The sequence below is a fragment of the Schistocerca nitens genome, chromosome 9 (assembly GCF_023898315.1).
Source record: "Schistocerca nitens isolate TAMUIC-IGC-003100 chromosome 9, iqSchNite1.1, whole genome shotgun sequence".
NCBI lineage: Eukaryota > Metazoa > Arthropoda > Insecta > Orthoptera > Acrididae > Schistocerca > Schistocerca nitens.
Window position 1 is genome coordinate 211,790,819 of NC_064622.1, and position 18,946 is coordinate 211,809,764.

The 18,946-nt window shown below is 41.5% G+C and overlaps 1 protein-coding gene across 1 annotated transcript in view; it reads right to left on the reverse strand.

The window, feature by feature from the left end:
- Positions 1 to 18,946, reverse strand: part of LOC126204126 (odorant receptor Or2-like) — a 58,994-nt gene that overhangs the window by 10,021 nt on the left and 30,027 nt on the right. The window contains exon 4 of the mRNA XM_049938540.1: positions 5,943 to 6,098. Coding sequence (XP_049794497.1) covers positions 5,943 to 6,098 — 156 coding nt within the window. The remainder of the gene's footprint in view (positions 1 to 5,942; positions 6,099 to 18,946) is intronic.

Genomic DNA, 18,946 nt, shown 5'->3' on the forward strand with positions numbered 1-18,946 from the left:
GTCTTAAAATGTTGTTTGTTAATATACCACCTATTTTACGGTGCGTATTGCGTGGGTTTAATGAGTATCTTACTTTTATAAACAGTATTATAATCTCATTTATTTTCCACTTGTCTTTACTCACAATGATGTTCACAAAAATAATTACCAATATAAAGAAATCTGTTTTCGTGTTTCAAGTCTCATATAGAGGACATGCGGATATTGTTCTTGGAGTGGAATGAGGAGATTATGTCACAAATGTACATGCATACTTCTGCCTTTTAGTTAGTTCGACAGGTCATTTGCATACTGACCCTTGGGTGTGAACCAAATATCAATGTTATGTGTAATTGGAAGTAGTTTTATCAAGTGTAAGATATGTGATTTTTAAATATCGTTTTTGCAGTTTGGTTTCGATGTGTTCCTCTGTAATTTCCTAAGAGCCAGTCGGAAGTGAATATTTTTTGGTTGCGTCACAGATACCCGTTTCCTGGACGGGGACGTGTACCGTCACGGATCAAAACTGCCCGGTGGTTTTACGACGTGGGCCGGTGTGGCGGCCTCGATGCTGTTTTTCGGTGATTTTCCACTCCGCATTAGGTGAATACCAGATTGCATCCCAAGACACAACTCAGTTACACGATGCGCAGACACATGAATGATCCTATACACAGACAATTGGGGCACACATATTCTTTACCGGGAGTAACGAGGTGGCGAAATTAAGAACATCCAGCTACCCCTTAAGCTAAGCATGCCACAGTCGCTAATAGCCATACCGATCCCGCGCCGATGCGGGACATATGAACAAGGAAAAAAAGATGAAGATGGCGTCACAAAGATAAGAGAAAAGTTTATGGTCACTTATGACTGTCAAAATATTGGTATTACCATTCTTTCTCGAGCATCTCCAGTCCTCTTCATCATTGTATTGTAAGGTAGACCACCAATCTAAGAGCTCTCTGCTCATCTGCGTGCTTCGTTGATATTTCCTGAGCGTAGATTTCACTGGGCGCAGTTTACAGGGCCTGCTTATCAGAGATGTATACTTACATCTACATCTACATCTACATGCATACCCTGCAAAACACATGTAAGTGCCTGGCAGAGTGTTAAACGAAACGTCTTCACAATAATTCTATATTTTTCCACTCTCGAAGAGTGTGAGGAAAAAACGAATACTTATATCTTTATGTGCGAGCTCTGCTTTCCCGTTTTTTATTATTATCGTATCTCCCTACGTACGTCGCCATCAAAAAAATATTTCCTCATTTGGACGAGAAATATGGTGATCGGAATTTCGTGAGAAGACCCTGCCACAACGAGAAATACCTTTGGTTTGATGGTCTCGATAATGCAAAACTTGCTGCTCTTCTTTGAACTTTCCCGATGACTCCGTTAATCATATCTGGTAAGGATCCTACACAGCGCAGCAGTACTCCAAATGTGGTTGGACAAGCGTAGTATAGGCTCTCTCTTCAGTAGATCTGTTGCATCTGCTCTAAGCGTCCTGCCAATAAAACGCAGCTTTTGGTTCGCCTTCCACTCGACGTTTTCCATGCGTTCTTTCCAAATTAAGTTGATCGTAACTGAAATTCCTAGGTATTTTGTTGAATTCACGGCCTTCAGATTTGATTGATTTACCGTGTAACCGAAGTTTAACGGAATCCTTTTAGTACTCATGTGGATGCCCTCACACTTTTCATTATTTGTGGTCGATTTCCAATTTTCACACCATAGAGATATCTTTGGGAAATCATTTTGCAATTGGTTTTGATCTTCCGATGACTTCACTAAACGATAAATGACAGTATCATCTGCAAGCAACCTAACGCGTCAGCTCAGACCGTCTCCTAAATAGTTTACATGGATAAGCAGCAGAAGAGCCTCTATAACACTACACCGCGGAACGCCAGAAATCACTTCTGTTATACCCGATGACTTTCCGCCAGTTACTACGAACTACGACCTCCTCCCGGGAAATCACGCACCCAGTCGCATAACTGAGACGATGTCCGCCCTTGGTAGTTGAGCGGTCAACGCGACGGAACGTCTTACCTAACGGTCCGGGTTCGATTCCTGGCTGGGTCGGAGATTTTCTCCACCCAGGGACTGGGTGTTGTGTTGTCCTAATCATCATCATTTCATCCCCATCGATACGTAAGTCGACGAAGTGACGTCAACTCGAGAGACTTGCACCAGGCGAACGGTCTACCCGACGGCAGGCAATAGCCACACGACACTGAGACCATATTGCATAAGCACTTAATTTGATTACAAGCTGCTTGTGAAGTACAGTGTGAAAAGCCTTCTGGAAATCCAGATATACGTTATCAATTTGAAGTCCCTTATCGATAGCTCTCAACATCATCAGACGATCAATTCCAATTACAAAATGATCTAGAGTGAATTTCTGTATGGTGCAAAAAGTGGCAATTGACAGTAAACAAAGAAAAGTACGAGGTCATCCACATGGATACTAAAAGAAATCCTATAAATTTTGGGTATACGATAAATCACACAAATCTAAGGGCTGTCAATTCGACTAAATACCTAGGAATTACAATTACGAGCAACTTAAATTGGGAAGACCACATAGATAATATTCTGGGGAAGGCGAAACAAAGACTGCGCTTTGTTGGCAGAACACATAGAAGATGCGACAGACCCACCTACATTACACTTGTCCGTCCTCTGCTGGAATATTGCTGCGCGGTGTGGGATCCTTACCAGGTAGGACTGACGGAGGACATCGAAAAAGTGCAAAGAAGCGTATCTCCTTTCGTGTTATCGCGCAATAGGTGTGAGAGTGTCCCTCATACGATATGCGAGTTGTGGTTGCAGTTACTGAAACAAAGGCGGTTTTCTTTGCGGCGAGATCTATTTACGAAATTTCAATCATCAACTTTCTCTTCCGAATGCGAAAATATTTTGTTGGCACCAACCTACGTAGGGAGAAATAATCATCATAATAAAATAAGAGAAATCAGAGCTCGAACGGAAAGATGAAGGTGTTCCTTTTTCCCAATGGTTCGATGAACTCTCTGCTAGGCACTTAAGTGTGGATTGCAGTTAATCATGTAGATGTAGATGTAGATGAACACTTTGTGCTATTAAAGAGCTAGTTGCCTTTCACAAGAACGACCCGTACTGTGTGCCGATAGACCGTTCTCTTCGAGGTAATTCATTATGCTCGAACACAATGTATGTTCGAAAACCCTGCTACATATCGACGTTACGGATATGCGCCTTTAATTTGGTACTGGATTAGTCCTACTGCCTTTCTTGAAAATTGGTGTGGCCCGTGCAACTTTGCAGTCTTTGGGTAAGAATCTTTCGTCGAGCATACAGCTGTATACAATTGCTAAGAATGCATCGGAATACTTTGATAGGAATCTAATTGGTATACAGTCTGTACCCGAAGACTTGCTCACATTAAGTGATTTAAGTTGCTTGAGTACTCAAAGGATATCTAATTCTAAGTTACCCATGTTAACAGCAGTTCTTTACTCGAACTCTGGATTGTTTACTTCGTCTTCTTGGTGAAGTAATTTGGGAAGGCAGTGTTCAGTAACTCCGCTATAGAAACACTTTCATCGATAGTATTTCCACTGTTATATCGCCGAGAAGGTATTGATTGTGTCTTGTCGCTAGCATCTTTTACATACAACTAGAGTATCATTGCATTATCTGCCAGCTTCCGTCGTGGAAACTATTGTAAGCATTTCGTATTGAAGTCCGCTCGAAGTTTCGAGCTTCTGTAAAGGATCGTCAACGTTGGCGACTCTGCATTTGTTTGAATTTGGCATGCTTTTTTCGTTGTTCCTGCAACAGTGTTCTGATCTGTTTTGCGTACCGGAGGGAATCACCTCCGTCGTTTGTTAAGCTGATACAAATCTCTCAGTTGCTGTCGTTACCATTTCTTTGAATTTAAGCCACATCTGGTTTACATTAATGTTGTTAATCTGAAATGAACAGAGATTATCTCTCAGGAAGGACTCATGTGAATTTTTATCTGCATTTATTTTTGTAGGATTTAGAAGTTACGCTATTCAGTCTCGCTACGAAAGCCCTGGTTTCGCTAATCCCGGTGTCCGTTTTGATGCTCATTATTAGCTCAGGATTATTAGTTGCTAAGAAGTCAAGTGTGTCTTCACAACCGTTTACTATTATAGTGGTCTCATGAATTAATGGCACGAAATAAATTTCAGAGAATGCGTTTAGCACAATTTCGGATAGTATTTTATGCGTACCTTCGGATTTAAACATGCATTTTCGCCACATACGGAGGGTATATTGAAGTCGCAGCCAACTATAATTGTACGAGTCTGGTACTGTTTGAAATTAGACTCAATTGTATCATGTGAATTTAGAGGTCGGCAAAAGGATCAAATTATTGTTTTATTCCGGTTGTCAAAAATGACCTCTACCCATACTAACTCACAAAAACTATCACTTTCAATATCGCTACTAGATAAACTGCTTCTGATAGCAACAAACAAGCCACAGCCAACTGTGATTAGCCTAGCCTTTCTGAAGACCGTTAGATCTTCGCAAAAATTTGGCTGAAGTTATCTCAGGCTTCAGCCAGCTTTCAGTGCCTGTAACGATTTGAGCATTAGTGCTTTCTTTTAGCGCTTGGAGTTCTGGAACTTTCCCAATACAGTTACGACAATTTACAATTGTTGTAGCAGTGGTTCCAGGATCAACGTTCTTTTTGTGTTCGACCTGCACCCTTTGAGACTGAAGCCCGTTTTGTGTTCCGCGAGACTCTCTAACCCAAGACAGCCGCTGCTACCTGTGCAGCCACCGTCTGTGTGTAATGGACTCCTGACTTATCTAGCAGAACCCGAAATCCAGGCACTCTATCGCGCAAGTCGCGGAATCTGCAGCGTACTCGGTCGCAGAACTGTCTGCGCCTCTGATTCATACCGGTCTTGTCGACTATGCTGCAAATGGTGAGCTCTGCTTTCACCTTGCAAATAGGACTGGCAGCCTTTACCGCTTCTGATAGCAGCTCTCTCCCAATCCAAAGCTACATACATCATTGGTGCTGATGGAGCCACCACCTGCAACAAGCTGTACCCTCTGTTATTCACGGCATGTGGAAGGATCAGTTCCACGTCTGGAATGACTCCAACCGGTATGCATATGGCTTTCCTCCCCCTTGGTAGCCATTTCCCTTAGGGGCTCCATAACAAGCCTAACACTGGAACTCCCAAATACCAACAATCCCATTCTCTGTCCTCTGAAGTAGGACTAACGACTGCGTCTGAGAATTCAGTGTCAGCCACAAGCAGCACCTGGAACCTACTTGTCTGTCCCCAAGGAAGTCTTTTGTAGCCGGCCACGTCCCGAGGCAACCTCGCACTCAACCACAAAGGAGGGGTCAATACGCGCAGCTACTGGGCTCACCAGCAGTGCGGACTTATCGGCAGACTCGTGGGTCGTAGTGGACGTCAGTGGGATCCCCAAAGCCGGTCCAAAACAGTGAAGCCCTTCCATTGAATCCTCAGGCTGTGTAACGGAAGCCAACACAGTCTGATCTGGGAGTGAAGTGTCACCAACTCTCAGAAATCACAGGCTCTATCCGTACTTTAGATCGTCGAAAACTACATTACACGGACAAACAAAGGGCTATTGACACTCACTGCAGACACTGACAAAAACGCAAGAAGTGTGTCTAATAAATTCGATTAACAAGCGGAGAATTAAACTACCAAAGCACACAGATAAAACTATATACAGTATTTCACTCCTGGTTAGGAACTCATGAAATGTCACAGGATCGATTTGGCTGGCGGCTGCTTCGTGCCTGACTGACTAGTGCCAACGAGGGATCACTAGCTTTCAAAACAAACGGCTATCATACCAAGAAACGAAACTCTATTGTAGACCCCGACGAAAACGACGCTCTTGCGGCGCTATTCTGCAAAGTCATTGCCCCGACTTATACTTACCGTGAGAAAGGCGGCCCGGTTTATGGCGTACAAGTGTCCGGCAGTGAGAACCAGCGGCTTCTGGGCTCGACACATGACGATCCTCAGGTCACGTTTGAAACTCGGATCTGCCTCCACCCACGAGCAGCTGTACGCCGCGGACGATACTGCCTCCGCCTGTTGGCACGTAAACGCACTGGTTGGTAAACGCTTCCCTAGTGACAACGTACAAAATCAAGAGCGTACCTTGGAGAACCTCCATCCCAACTCCTTTCTGTTAATGCAGTAGTGATGTGGTTTTTAACTACCTTCTATTACCGAAAGTAATACACAACTTTAAATCTTACAGGATAAATAATGTTAGAGTCTTATTTCTGCCAGTAATTCCCTTTTTTTGAGCTGACTTCCCATTCTATTTACATCAGTGAAATGTCTTACACGTTTTAGTAGACGTATAAACTGCAGAATAATTTGGTATGTTAATGCGGTGGTAGTGTCTATCAGTTTACAGTTTTATTAACAAAATACATTCGGGTTTCAAGACGCGTCAAGTACTTAACTGCCCACGGGCTTTCGGCTTGGATCTGCTCTGTCATTTTCAAGTGGTTGATTGTCATTCGAAATCGCTGCTCTGGTAGCCGCCGCCGCCCGTGAATTCACTGGTGTCCTGTCCCGCACCATGTACGGCACTGTTTTGGTTGCGCGATCGCCACGCTCGCTTCAGCTCCCTCATCACTATATAACAGGACTTACTCAGCAGCTATCCATCGTCTTTATTGAGGTTGTTGCCCGATATTTTGATCTCTATTGCTTCATATATTACGCTGTTCCAGAAGCTGTTGGTCCGTATAGAAACAGAATTATAGTGAATGCAACTCGGTGTCCGTTTTCCAGTGCGTGTTCCACTACAGTTGATTTTTCGGGATAGCCTTTGTGGAAACACCTTTTATGTTCTATATGCTGAAAGAAGATACGACCAAAAACTGCCTCGCGACTCAGCAACAAGAATAGTGAGGAAGACTTCGGAGCTTCTCAAACGTCGTCGCTGGAAGAGAGTGTTCCTAAAAGCATCCTCCATCAAGCATCAACACCGCCCACATTGTAATGTCTGGCAAAGGTACATGAGAAGGACACATATTTAAGGCCTACAGTGAGCACCATCGCGTAGCCGACCAATGGACTTGCAAACACTTGCCCACTTGTTGCACGTTGCGGACAGTCTGACTGACATAAAACTGCCCACACCTATAAGGTATTTTCCACATTCCAAATATTCTGAAGCGTACACTGTCCTTCATATTTTTTATTAGTTGCCGGATCTTTCTGGGATCCTGAAGACTGTGTAAATTTTATGCTTCTTAGGAGTTGGCTAAACTTCCCTGTCATTTGGCCACAAAATGGTAAAAACGCCATATTCTTCGGGTCTTCTCCGGAGGTCTTCTGCTTTCACGGCTTAGACGAAACTGATGGCGAAATTTGTCTGCTATAGTAACAATTTTCCTTCAAAACTTTACGTATATGGCTCAGTTCCTTGGGCAAGTTTTCGGCGTCCGAGACGGTTTCAGCTCAGTACACCAAGGCGCTCAGAAAAGATCGTTTATGTGGTGGGTGGTGATTGCTGGTGGCGTGCAGATCCCGATCCGTTTGGGTAGGCTTGCGGAAAAAGCCGTACCCGACACATCTATTGGGTTTACGGGTGCCAAAGACGTCCAGGAACGCTAAGGAACCGCCCTTCTACTTCCATCGTGAACTCTATGTGGTCTTGGATGTTGACGTGTTCCAGGAACTCTTCCAGTTCTTCATGTCCATGAAGGTATATGACGTAGGTATCGTTGACGTAGCGTTAAAAACAACTAAGCTATCGTCGACGTAGCGATAATAACTAGGCTTCACAGGAGCTGTTTTCAAGGCTATGTAATCGAAATTTTCCACTAAGAGGTTGGCTGTAAATGAAGCTAGTTGACTCCCCATCGCGACGCCGTCCGCCTGGCTGCAGTATTCTCCACCATGTTAAAAAACACGATGACTTCAGGGTACGCATAAAACAATCCACGATAGCGTCCCCAAAGAGACTGGACGGCAGTCCCACAGACTCTATGACAGACCACACATGTGAAGATGGAAACCACATTAAAACTAACCATAATATTCCCTTCACCAAGGCGTAGGCGTTTAATTCAATCGATGACATCGGCCGTATTCCTTATAAGATACGCACTATCTCCAACGTGCGCCAGGAGATGGCTGGCCAAGTATTTGCAAGTCCATTGGTCGGCGCCGCTATGGTGCTCACTGTAGGCCTTAAATATGTATCCTTCTTATGTACCTTGGCCAGACATTACAATGTGGGTGGTGTGGATGCTTGATGGAGGATGCTTTTAGTAACACTCTCTTCCAGCGACGACGTTCAGTCCCGAGGCAGTTTTTGGTCGTATCTTCTTTCAGCGTCCATCGGATTTTCGCGTCATAGTTTAGATTATATTAGATTAGATTAGTACTTGTTCCATAGATAATTAATACGACACTTCGTAATGATGTGTAACGTGTCAGGTTAATAAAAGGTGTACATTACACAAAATATTACATGACTCTATATATATATATATATATATATATATATATATATATATATATATATATAGTGGGGGCTAGGAAATTACCCACTTACTATATCCAAACATTCATCTAATGAGTAGAAGGAGTTGCCATTAAGAAATGCTTTTAATTTCCTTTTATATACTATGTGGCTATCTGTCAGACTTTTGATGCTATTAGGTAAGTGACCAAAGACTTTTGTGGCAGCATAATTTATCCCCTTTTGAGCCAAAGTTAGATTTAACCTTTAGTAGTGAAGATTATCCTTTCTCCTAGTGTTGTAGCCATGTACACTGCTATTACTTTTGAATTCGTTCGGATTGTTAATGACAAATTTCATAAGTGAATATATATATTGTGAGGCTACAGTGAAGATTTCTAGCTCTTTAAGTAAGTATCTTAAGGATGATCTTGGATGAGTTCCAGCAATTATTCTGATTACACGCTTTTGTGCAATGAACACACTTTTACTCAATGATGAGTTTCCCCAGAATATGATGCCACACGAAAGCAGAGAATGAAAATAGGCCTGGTAAGCTAATTTACTCAGATGTATATCGCCAAAATTTGCAATGGCCCTAATAGTATAAATAGCTGAACTCAAACGTTTCAGCAGATTCTCAGTGTGTTTTCTCCAGTTCAACCCCTCATCAATGCATACACCTAGAAATTTTGAATATTCTACCTTAGCTACCGATTTCTGATCGAAGTCTATATTTATTAATGGTGTCATTCCATTTGCTGTGTGGAACTGTATATACTGTGTTTTCTCGAAGTTTAATGAGAGCCCATTTGCAGAGAACCACTTAATGATTTTCTGAAAAACATCGTTTACAATTTCACCAGTTAATTCTTGTCTGTTGGGTGTGATAGTTATACTTGTATCATCGGCAAAAAGTACCAGCTTTGCATCTTCATGAATATAGAATGGCAAGTCCTTAATATATATATATATATATATATATATATATATATATATATATATATATATATATATACAACAGCAGAGGACCCAAGACCGAACCTTGCGGCACCCCATTCTTGATTGTTCCCCAGTTTGAGAAATCACCAGTTTTTTGCATATTATGTGAACTGTTTATTTCAACTTTCTGCACTCTTCCAGTTAGGTATGATTTAAACCATTTGAGCACTGCCCCATTCATACCACAGTACTTGAGCTTATCTAGAAGTATTCCATGATTTACACAATCAAAAGCCTTTGATAGATCACAAAAAATCTCTACGGGTGACTTCCGGTTACTTAGAGCATTTAATATTTCATTAGTGAAAGTGTATATAGCATTTTCCGTTGAAAAACCCTTCTGGAAACCAAACTGACATTTTGTTAAAACTTTATTTTTACGAAGGAGTGAAGCTACTCTTCAATACATTACTTTTTCAAGAATTTTGGATAATGCAGTCAGAAGAGAGTTTGGGCGTACTTGCTGACATTAGACATATCCCCTTTTTTATGCAGTGCTTTAACAATGGCATCCTTCAGTCTATGTGGCAAAATACCCTGCTTCAGAGACCTATTACATATGTGGCTAGTTGGCTGGTCTCATCCTGACGGCAGCATTGCTCTTGTCAGCTGGCAAGACGACGATGAGAGGATCGTTGCAAAGAATATGGAGGCCATCGCGTTGAACTCCAGTCGCGTTTGGTGCTAACGGCTCGGATTTTAAAAGAATGCTGCTCGTTTCTCTAAGAATTTCTTCTGCATTATCACTAGCAAACTTACACAGTGCTTGCTCAGTACCACTTAATATGTCAGCGAATGGTATATTTCGTGCTGAAGGATCAAAGTTTAGTCCCTTCTTAAGTGCTGAGACGGAATCCGCGTCGCAGTTTATTGTTGTCATGTTGATCACTGTACGTTCCGCATTTTTTTTTTCATTTTGCTCCGTGTTGTAGTAGTGAAAGGCAGTGAATTTCCCTTTTTGCTTCTCTGTGGCTCTCTGGCTTGATGATCTTAGTTGTGTCACCGTTGCTGCGTCGATAATATTTTATTATTGGATGTCGCCACGAGCGCATCCATCTCTACGATTATTTTATTCACTATGTAATCAAAACATCGACAGTGATATTAATCATGTTGTGACCTACGACGAATCTCTTAAAAATTCATCCTCTCGTCCTTTATTGTGACGTTATGGTTAGTAGTATTTACTGAGAAACCGAATAGTTTCACTTCATATTGTCAGAGGGTAAGTCGTTAAACGAGGTAAAATCCAACAGTTCGTTATGCGTAATTCAGATATTACTCACCGAAAAAGTGAAATTATTGTGCCATATAGAAGTTAAAACTTTAGTGTTTCGATGTTTGCCGGGCAGTTTAAGCTTATTATTATGTAAAGGTGAAAGCCCTTCCATTTTTTCCTCTTCTCCCTTCAGTTAACATCTGCACACACTTTTAGTCTGATTCTGCCCTGCAGCAAAGAATTGCATTTTTCTTCCACATTTATATGTCACATACCACCTACTTGAATATTGTAGATACCTGTCTCTCTTCTAGCTGTTGTATGCACAGTGTTACATTCACTTTTTAAAATCCTCAATTAGCATTTCTTCCACTAATCTGATGGCACTTTTCGTCCATTCTGCTGTACACTCACTTTCCTTTCAGTCAACTCACATTTTGTTAGCATTAAATTCTACAGCTTTAATTCCATTGCAGCCTGGTTAACACTTTTCTACTATTTACAGTGCACACTCCTTTTATTGACGATTTCAGTGACTACTCTCAACAAATCGTCAGTATTGAGCCATTCTTCAGTGTCTCACTTTTATTCTGATGTCCATTTTACGCCTTTCCATATTTTCTTGAAATTTTCATATGGCTACTCTTTATTAACATCCTTTGTTTTTCTCTTTTCATCATTTCCATTACATCATCAGTTCGCTAATTTACGTAAATACGCATTTTTACATTTCTTATGAAATTGTTTAATCGCTATAGGTACGAGTGAAGTATAAATGGAGTTCCTTAATTTCATGTCAAATATGAGGATACATTCAGAAATTTTAGGCACTTTGTAAATAGATGTGAAATGTCTCTCTTCTCTCCCTTAATTTCATCAATTTATATACAGTGTATTAATTATATATAGATGACAACCATATATGTATCTATTTCTAGGCATATACAATGTATCATTTCCAAATTTTTCTAGTTATAATATATAAATAATACTGTACTGACACGAATAATTGCATATCTAGAAAACTCCATTTATTCTCTTACGTAAATTACATAGAGTTGCGAAAAAATGTATCAGATAATATTAAAGTATTTCTGATTAACTTGTGAAGTACTACAATGATAATGAATGATGAACCGTTGATGAGATCAAAATCACGCTTCTCATAAACGATACAAAAATCATTATCTAATAATCGGTTGGTGGGATCAGTCAGGATGAGTGACAACTGTTCATTGTTTACCCATAACACATATTTGCGTCTCTTATGGCTCGGGTGACTGAGGCAAAAGGTTGTTTTGTGGAATCATGTGTACTGCACAAGACCATGGAAATTAGAATTTAATTGCAATATTTTTATAGAACCAATAACAATACCTTATCTCGAAGCCTAAATCACTATCCAGGTACAGTGGAGAAATCCATCAATGTCAATATTTAAAAGCTTGCACAAATTAGAAGTGACTCACACAAAAACCATATAAATTAAAAGAATGCACTGCATTAATAATTTCCATTGTTTTCCAAGATTGGATAGTAAACCATCCAAGAGTTAAGGATAAATATTGCGTCAGTTATTGCTTCTCGACCCTTGAATGTAGTTATGTGTGGTGACATATTTTAATGGTTTTCCTAACCCTGCTATTGCAGATTCTTTTTGCTCCTGTCCGGCGGAAAGAGAGAATGTTCCCCTATGGTGCAAGCTGCTAACGTAGTCACTCTCCCGATGGTTGTGGAAGCTAAAAACAGTGGCGTATTGCATCGTAAGCGTGTCAGCCACTGGGCTGTCCACTGTTTTGCTGTCAGGTCAAGTCCTTGGCGTGGTGCACTAAAAAGGTCTACTTCAAGTTATGTTGTAGAAAGCAGACCTCATGAGAACCGTGGTTGTATTATGGTGCACAATTATAAAATATATAATTTGAAACAGCAACCAACCACAAACACGGGTTACAAATGTTACTTTAATCAAAGCATAACCTGTTTCAGATTTACCGGCCAGTGTGGCCGTGCGGTTCTAGGCGCTTCAGTCTGGAACCACGTGACCACTACGGTCGCGGGTTCGAATCCTGCCTCGGGCATGGATGTGTGTGATGTCCTTAGGTTAGTTAGGTTTAAGTAGTTCTAAGTTCCAGGGGACTGACGACCACAGATGTTAAGTCTCATAGTGCTCAGAGCCATTTTGTTTCGGATTTATTCAAATCTATTTTGCGATGACTGTTATAGATATCCTTGCTTCCCTGCTGTGGCCTATTGTCGTGGCTATTTTGTGTACTAGGATAAAAAAAATTGTTCTAAAACATATTGTTGGTTGTGAGGAGTTGGGCGATATTTTATAAATGTTGAGCTTAAACTCTGGGATGGTGTGCGTTCAACTAGCTTCTCTAGAACTTAACAGCATTCACGTGTTGCAAGTTCCAAAATCTCGAATAGGTGAAAGTAGGACAAAAGCGGGTACCTCAACTTTTAATTCATATAAATTATTTTCATTTACCTATAAATTTGCAAAGTAAGGTTAGTCAGATCTCTTATATATTCAACAACATGGTACTAATGCAGCTTCAACTTAAAATAAACCATCCCAGTTAATTATATGTTAGTATGTTGCCTGTTATTACGAATATTAGCTTTACTTTCTAATCCAGTATGTAATACTCCACAGAATCTATAATTTCTTCAGCAGAACCCTTAAAGAGAGACTAATTTATGGTCGAGGCAGTTCACATTATACAATGCGGACCCAAACAGTGAAGATGGACAGCTTTCGTAGCGGAAATGTTAAAAGACGTTGACTATGCTGCAGGCTCGGCCACAGCTTCCAACTTCCTGCAGAATCCGTACCTCCTGAAAATTGACCTCGTGGATAATAAAATGAGCAGAAGATGTAACCGAATTGGAGTCTCACCAGCGATATTGTTGCTCTTTCTCTTCACATTTCAGTATGGACCACATTCCATACATGTGCACAATCCGATACAGCAAATATGCCCTAACTAATATCGACAGAAAGTTTGGTGTATTTACAATAGGTATACGGTCGTTCATCAACTACAGTCGGCCAATACACATAATTACGACAAGTAACAAATCCTCACACACGAGTTGAATGGTCATTTCCAGTAAGACAAGGGGATAGTCTATCAGCATAAAATATAATAACCTTGTAAGATGCAAAATATCCAGCTTTATCCCACGTGAAGGGTAAAAAGAGGCACCCATTTAAATGAATGAATAAACATGAAAACAAGAGAAAAGGTCTACCCCTCTACAAAAATATATTAATTTACATAGAAAGCCTTAAAAATACTACTACGGAAACCTCAAATCTATTTAAGTACCAAAACTAGTTTTAGAAAGAAACTTCCAATTTTTATAATATTCTAATACAGTAATAGTTCGTAATACAATTAAAAACCACGTTATTAAGAACGGAAATAACACTCGAGTAAGTTGTCTCCTTCCTCAAGATTGGAAAATTTTTCATGAGTACAGCCACTACAAGGTAGACACCAGATCATTCCCCCATTCATTGATGAGTCTGAATATAGCATATTACAAAATATGCATCCTTATTTGCGTATTTTTCACCCGTTGAAGTCAAAGGATATTGATCTTTCAGTGGTGTATCTCTCTCTCTCTCTCTCTCTCTCTCTCTCTCTGTCTCTCTCTCTCTTTTTAATGACGATGGCGTACCAGAAGCTCCACCAACCACAAGCAACCCGTCCAGTGGTACTTCCGACTTCCACGGAGCACCTACCAATTTATCTTATGATACCCGAAAATTTTCTGTTGTAGAATACTGACAAACTTTGTTTTGGAGTACTTTGCCTTGAGCGACATCGTAATGAAATGTCCCACCTACTGATACTTCTTCTTGCCGTGCTTTGTCTTGTGGTACTCTGTTTCTCTATAAAGTGTGGACCAAAACTAGGTTCGGTTGGTTTTCCCCACCTGTCCACTCAGTTTTGTCACACACTGAAAAAAAAATGGCTTTGGAAAGTTAACTTTCACATTATATTCATCATACAAACATCGAAACACACTGAAAAACAGTAATCGAATTGTTGTGCATCTTCATGTTTTCGGAGCGTAATGATTGCTCCATAAAATGTCGGGCGTGCAGCCAAATAAATTCAGCTTCTTCTTCCAATATTTCGGCTGAATACCGTCCAGCCATCTTCAGAGTGAGCCGAGGTGACTAACGCTCCAGCACATGGTACGTCCTTTTAAACTCGAGGACCAAAGCACTGCGTATGCGTCCAGAGATACACAAGGCGCCAGAGACGTTGGTAGGCGGCAAAGAGGTGTAACATATGCATGGAAATTTAATCTATGACTGCGCAGTCGGTCCACAGGGTGATATCGATGTGTCACGGAGAGATGAACCGTCGTGACGTCTTTGTGATGTAATTACAGAAATTGCCGGATTACATGATTTTTCCAAGCTGAAGCCGCTATCTCTATTAATTAAATTCGTCGCCAGCCGAATATAAGTTGCTTCTTACATTATTGAGTCCCAGAAAGATGAAGTCGAGGCTAAAATTTCGACATTATCGTACACCGGCATCAGCTTGGACAAATCATGGATTCCGACTTTTTCGGTAATTAAATCACAAAGACGTTGCGACGGTGTAGGTCTCCGCGACACATCAATATCACCATGTGGATCGCCTGTGGATCCATAGATTTAATTTCAATGCATATGCTACACCTATTTTTCGCCTATCAACGTCTCTGGCGCCTTGTGTATCTTTGACTGCATACGCAGTGGTTCGGTTCAAAAAATGGTTCAAATGGCTCTGAGCACTATGGGACTCAACATCTTAGGTCATAAGTCCCCTAGAACTTAGAACTACTTAAACCTAACTAACCTAAGGACATCACACACACCCATGCCCGAGGCAGGATTCGAACCTGCGTCCGTAGCAGTCCCGCGGTTCCGGACTGCAGCGCCAGAACCGCTAGACCACCGCGGCCGGCAGTGGTTCGGTCATCGAGTTTAAAAGGACGGAGCAAGTGCTGGAGCGTCAGTCACCTCGGCTCACTCTGAAGATGGCTGGACGGTGTTCAGCCGAAATATTAGAAGAAGAACTGAATTTATACAGCTGCAAGCTCGAAATTTTGTGGAGTAATCGAATTAATTATTCACCTATTTCATATCAAGTAAATTTTCTCTACAAAGCACTGTTCCACGAAGCGTCAACATCGTAGGAAATTTCCAAAATAACATGAAAATAGTGAACAAGTATTTGCCAATGACGAACTCCCCGAAATGCCGACCGCTTGTACTTCCGTACATTGACGGCACGAAGCAGAAATATCTGGAGAAACACGGTTTGATCCGCGTAGCCAGTTTTGACCTACTCTCCCCTCCATGTCGAATTCTTCGCTCAGGAATATACACCAAGAGTGTTTTTTCCTCATTTCTTGTTTCATGACTTTTATTACAATTCTATGTTTGTTTCAATGATGGTAAAACAGAAAAAAATATCTCGTAAGGTTACCGAATTTTGAACGAAAAAATTGTTTATTTTCAGCAACGATTACAAAGAAGAAGGTCTGTAAGAGCCGTATGAAGACATGACCGAAAACAGTAACTGGTAATTTCAAAAAACTTTTTCTAAACTATACTCGTACTTGGTTGCTGTTTTGTATTACAAACCTTCTAAGAGTTCCTTCATTTCAGCGTGTCAGGTATGTTAGGTGACTTTAAAAACACATGCTATGGTATCATTGGCTGAAGCAGGCAACAGCCAGGGTGAGCAGCTGCTTCCATTACCAGGATTCGACACCAGTGGTTGTCGCCAAAAAGCCTGCTGGATATTGGCTTTTAATCGGTGAGTGTACCGTGTTCAAAGATTTGGGTATCAGTACACCCATGCAACATTATGCCTCCACACACCGTAACACCCTGAGCACCTAAACGACTATGTTCAGCATAGCTCCAGGGTGCAGTGTGTTCTCATCTATTGCGATTTCAGAGACACCCAGCATGCTCGATCGTTTTGGCGATCCATTTGTTATGGTGTGATGAGACATAATGTTGCATGGCTGTGCCGAGCTGCAAACCTTCGGACACGTTACACTCATCAGCGTTATCACGACACTGTACTCCTTCCTCATGTGAGTCTTTTAGGGGTGCTTTCGGCATTAATTCAGGTTTGTAGATGATCGTGTGCAACCGCATCGAACTGTGTAGGTGGAAGAGGACTTGGAACGAGTGGACATTCGGCGAATGGTATGGCCGGTCCGTCCCCCGATCACATGTAGCATCGTTGAGATTACATGTTGCAGCGTGCTCACATGCACCAGCCATCAACCAGCAGTTGACAACAAAAGTAATGGGACAATGGAAGGCCCTGCCACAAAATCTACTTGTCAACGCTTTGGCCAGCATAGGAGCACGTTGTAGAGCATCCACTGTCGTCCGTGCTCGTCACATATCCTATTGAGAACCATGTCCTGCATTTTTAATGTCCAGCGGACCATCTACAGTAAGTAGCGGTGACTTTAGTTTCATTGTTGTTCTTGAATAAAAATATCATTTCTGTTCGTCTCATTGCTTATTTGTTTCAGTTACTATCTCTGCTATAGTTTAGCAGTTCGTTCCACTCATGGTCCAAGTTTCATTGAGCTGTGTTACCTGGCAGTGACACACTACACGGAAGTTGGTTTCGTCCTTAAGACTGGCACACCTGTATACAAGTCTCAAGTGCAGGGTTCAAGGAATGCTACTTAAAGATCAGCTATAGCATCAAATGCAAACTTCACTCTAAGAGTCAGTATCTGTATCGAACTCAGACTGTCAGATATCCAGGTTTAGGTTTTATAAAATCTTCATTCGATGTTCAATTTGCTGCTATGGTCGCCAAAAAAGCTTCTGCGTAATATGCCACGTGGAGTTTCTTGTTGTAAGAAAGGCCTGTTCATCAAAATACTTTACCAGAACAGTTATTAATGTAGGATAACATTAACATGTCCACTTCTGACTGTCCACAACCACCTTGTTTTCATCAAAACGCATTTTATCACCATTTTAATAAAATCATCGGAGTTAATGCATACAAAACCCTTCGCAATGGAGATTCAGTTAAAATTCCTCAGCGATCCTGGCTTATGCCCACAGTTAGTCATATTTATCATGTGCAACTAAAAATTTACCACCACAGACAGGTTTCAACAATTCCTAAACGTCTTCTATTTTCTTGTGCAAATACTTGGGCTGTGACCTTTACTGCCACATCACGACGACGGGTATACGGCAGACAAAACACCAGCGTAATGGGCTTTCATTATGAACTAAATGATATTCCGCAGCGCCTGGTGTCCTCGTTATCTGCTCCCCTAGAAGTAGTTGTAGACAGCGACGAGTGCAGCGGATGGTGCGCCTCACTTCGACTTCAGCATGGTGATGGGAAGGGGGCAGGTATCAATGGAATGTTGACCCTGCTGGAAGAAATCGAACATATGGTTGCCTTCCTGAAGATATACACAACAATACGTAAGCTTTCCATGTCCAAGCAAAACCAAATTCCATCGGTGAACAGATTGCCACCACATGCACATCGATTCGGGGTGATTTCCAACGCTCCTGTATGTGATGTCCGCCTCCATAGCCCAGTGGTCAACATAACAGATCCTCATGTGAGGGTCCTGAGTTCGATTTCTGGTACCACTAGGGATTTTTCTTTGGTGGCTCGGTATGCTTAGCCTCGTGATGTCAGCTGAGGAGCTACTAGAGTGAAAATTGGCTGCTCTAAGGTCGTAACGCCGACAACGGGCGAGAGTGCAGTGTGCTGACACCGTGCCCTTCCACGCTGCGTCCAATGGTAACTGAAGAAAACACAGCGGTCAGTCTACTATCACGTGTTCTTCCTGTCTTGATCACGGGGTTTCCTTTTCCTTTTATCTTATGCGTAATTACCTGCGAGTAACCTACAGAATCATTCATTAAAATATGTGACGAGTCACACCAACAACTTCATATGTGTTAACAGTTTCACTCTTACATTACATGGGAGGAACTACTTGAGTAACGACAACAACTGCCAATTCCTCCCGCAATTAGCCATTCGCGCACATGGTTTTACATTCAAAAGTCCTCCAGTTATGACGTGTGCAATCCATGACGTCAGAAGAAACACTGAAGACGTGAATATGTCATCGCTACAGGAAAGCAGTCAGTTATGAAAATGGAATACGTTAAAAGAAACAGTTGATTCGTGAAGGGAT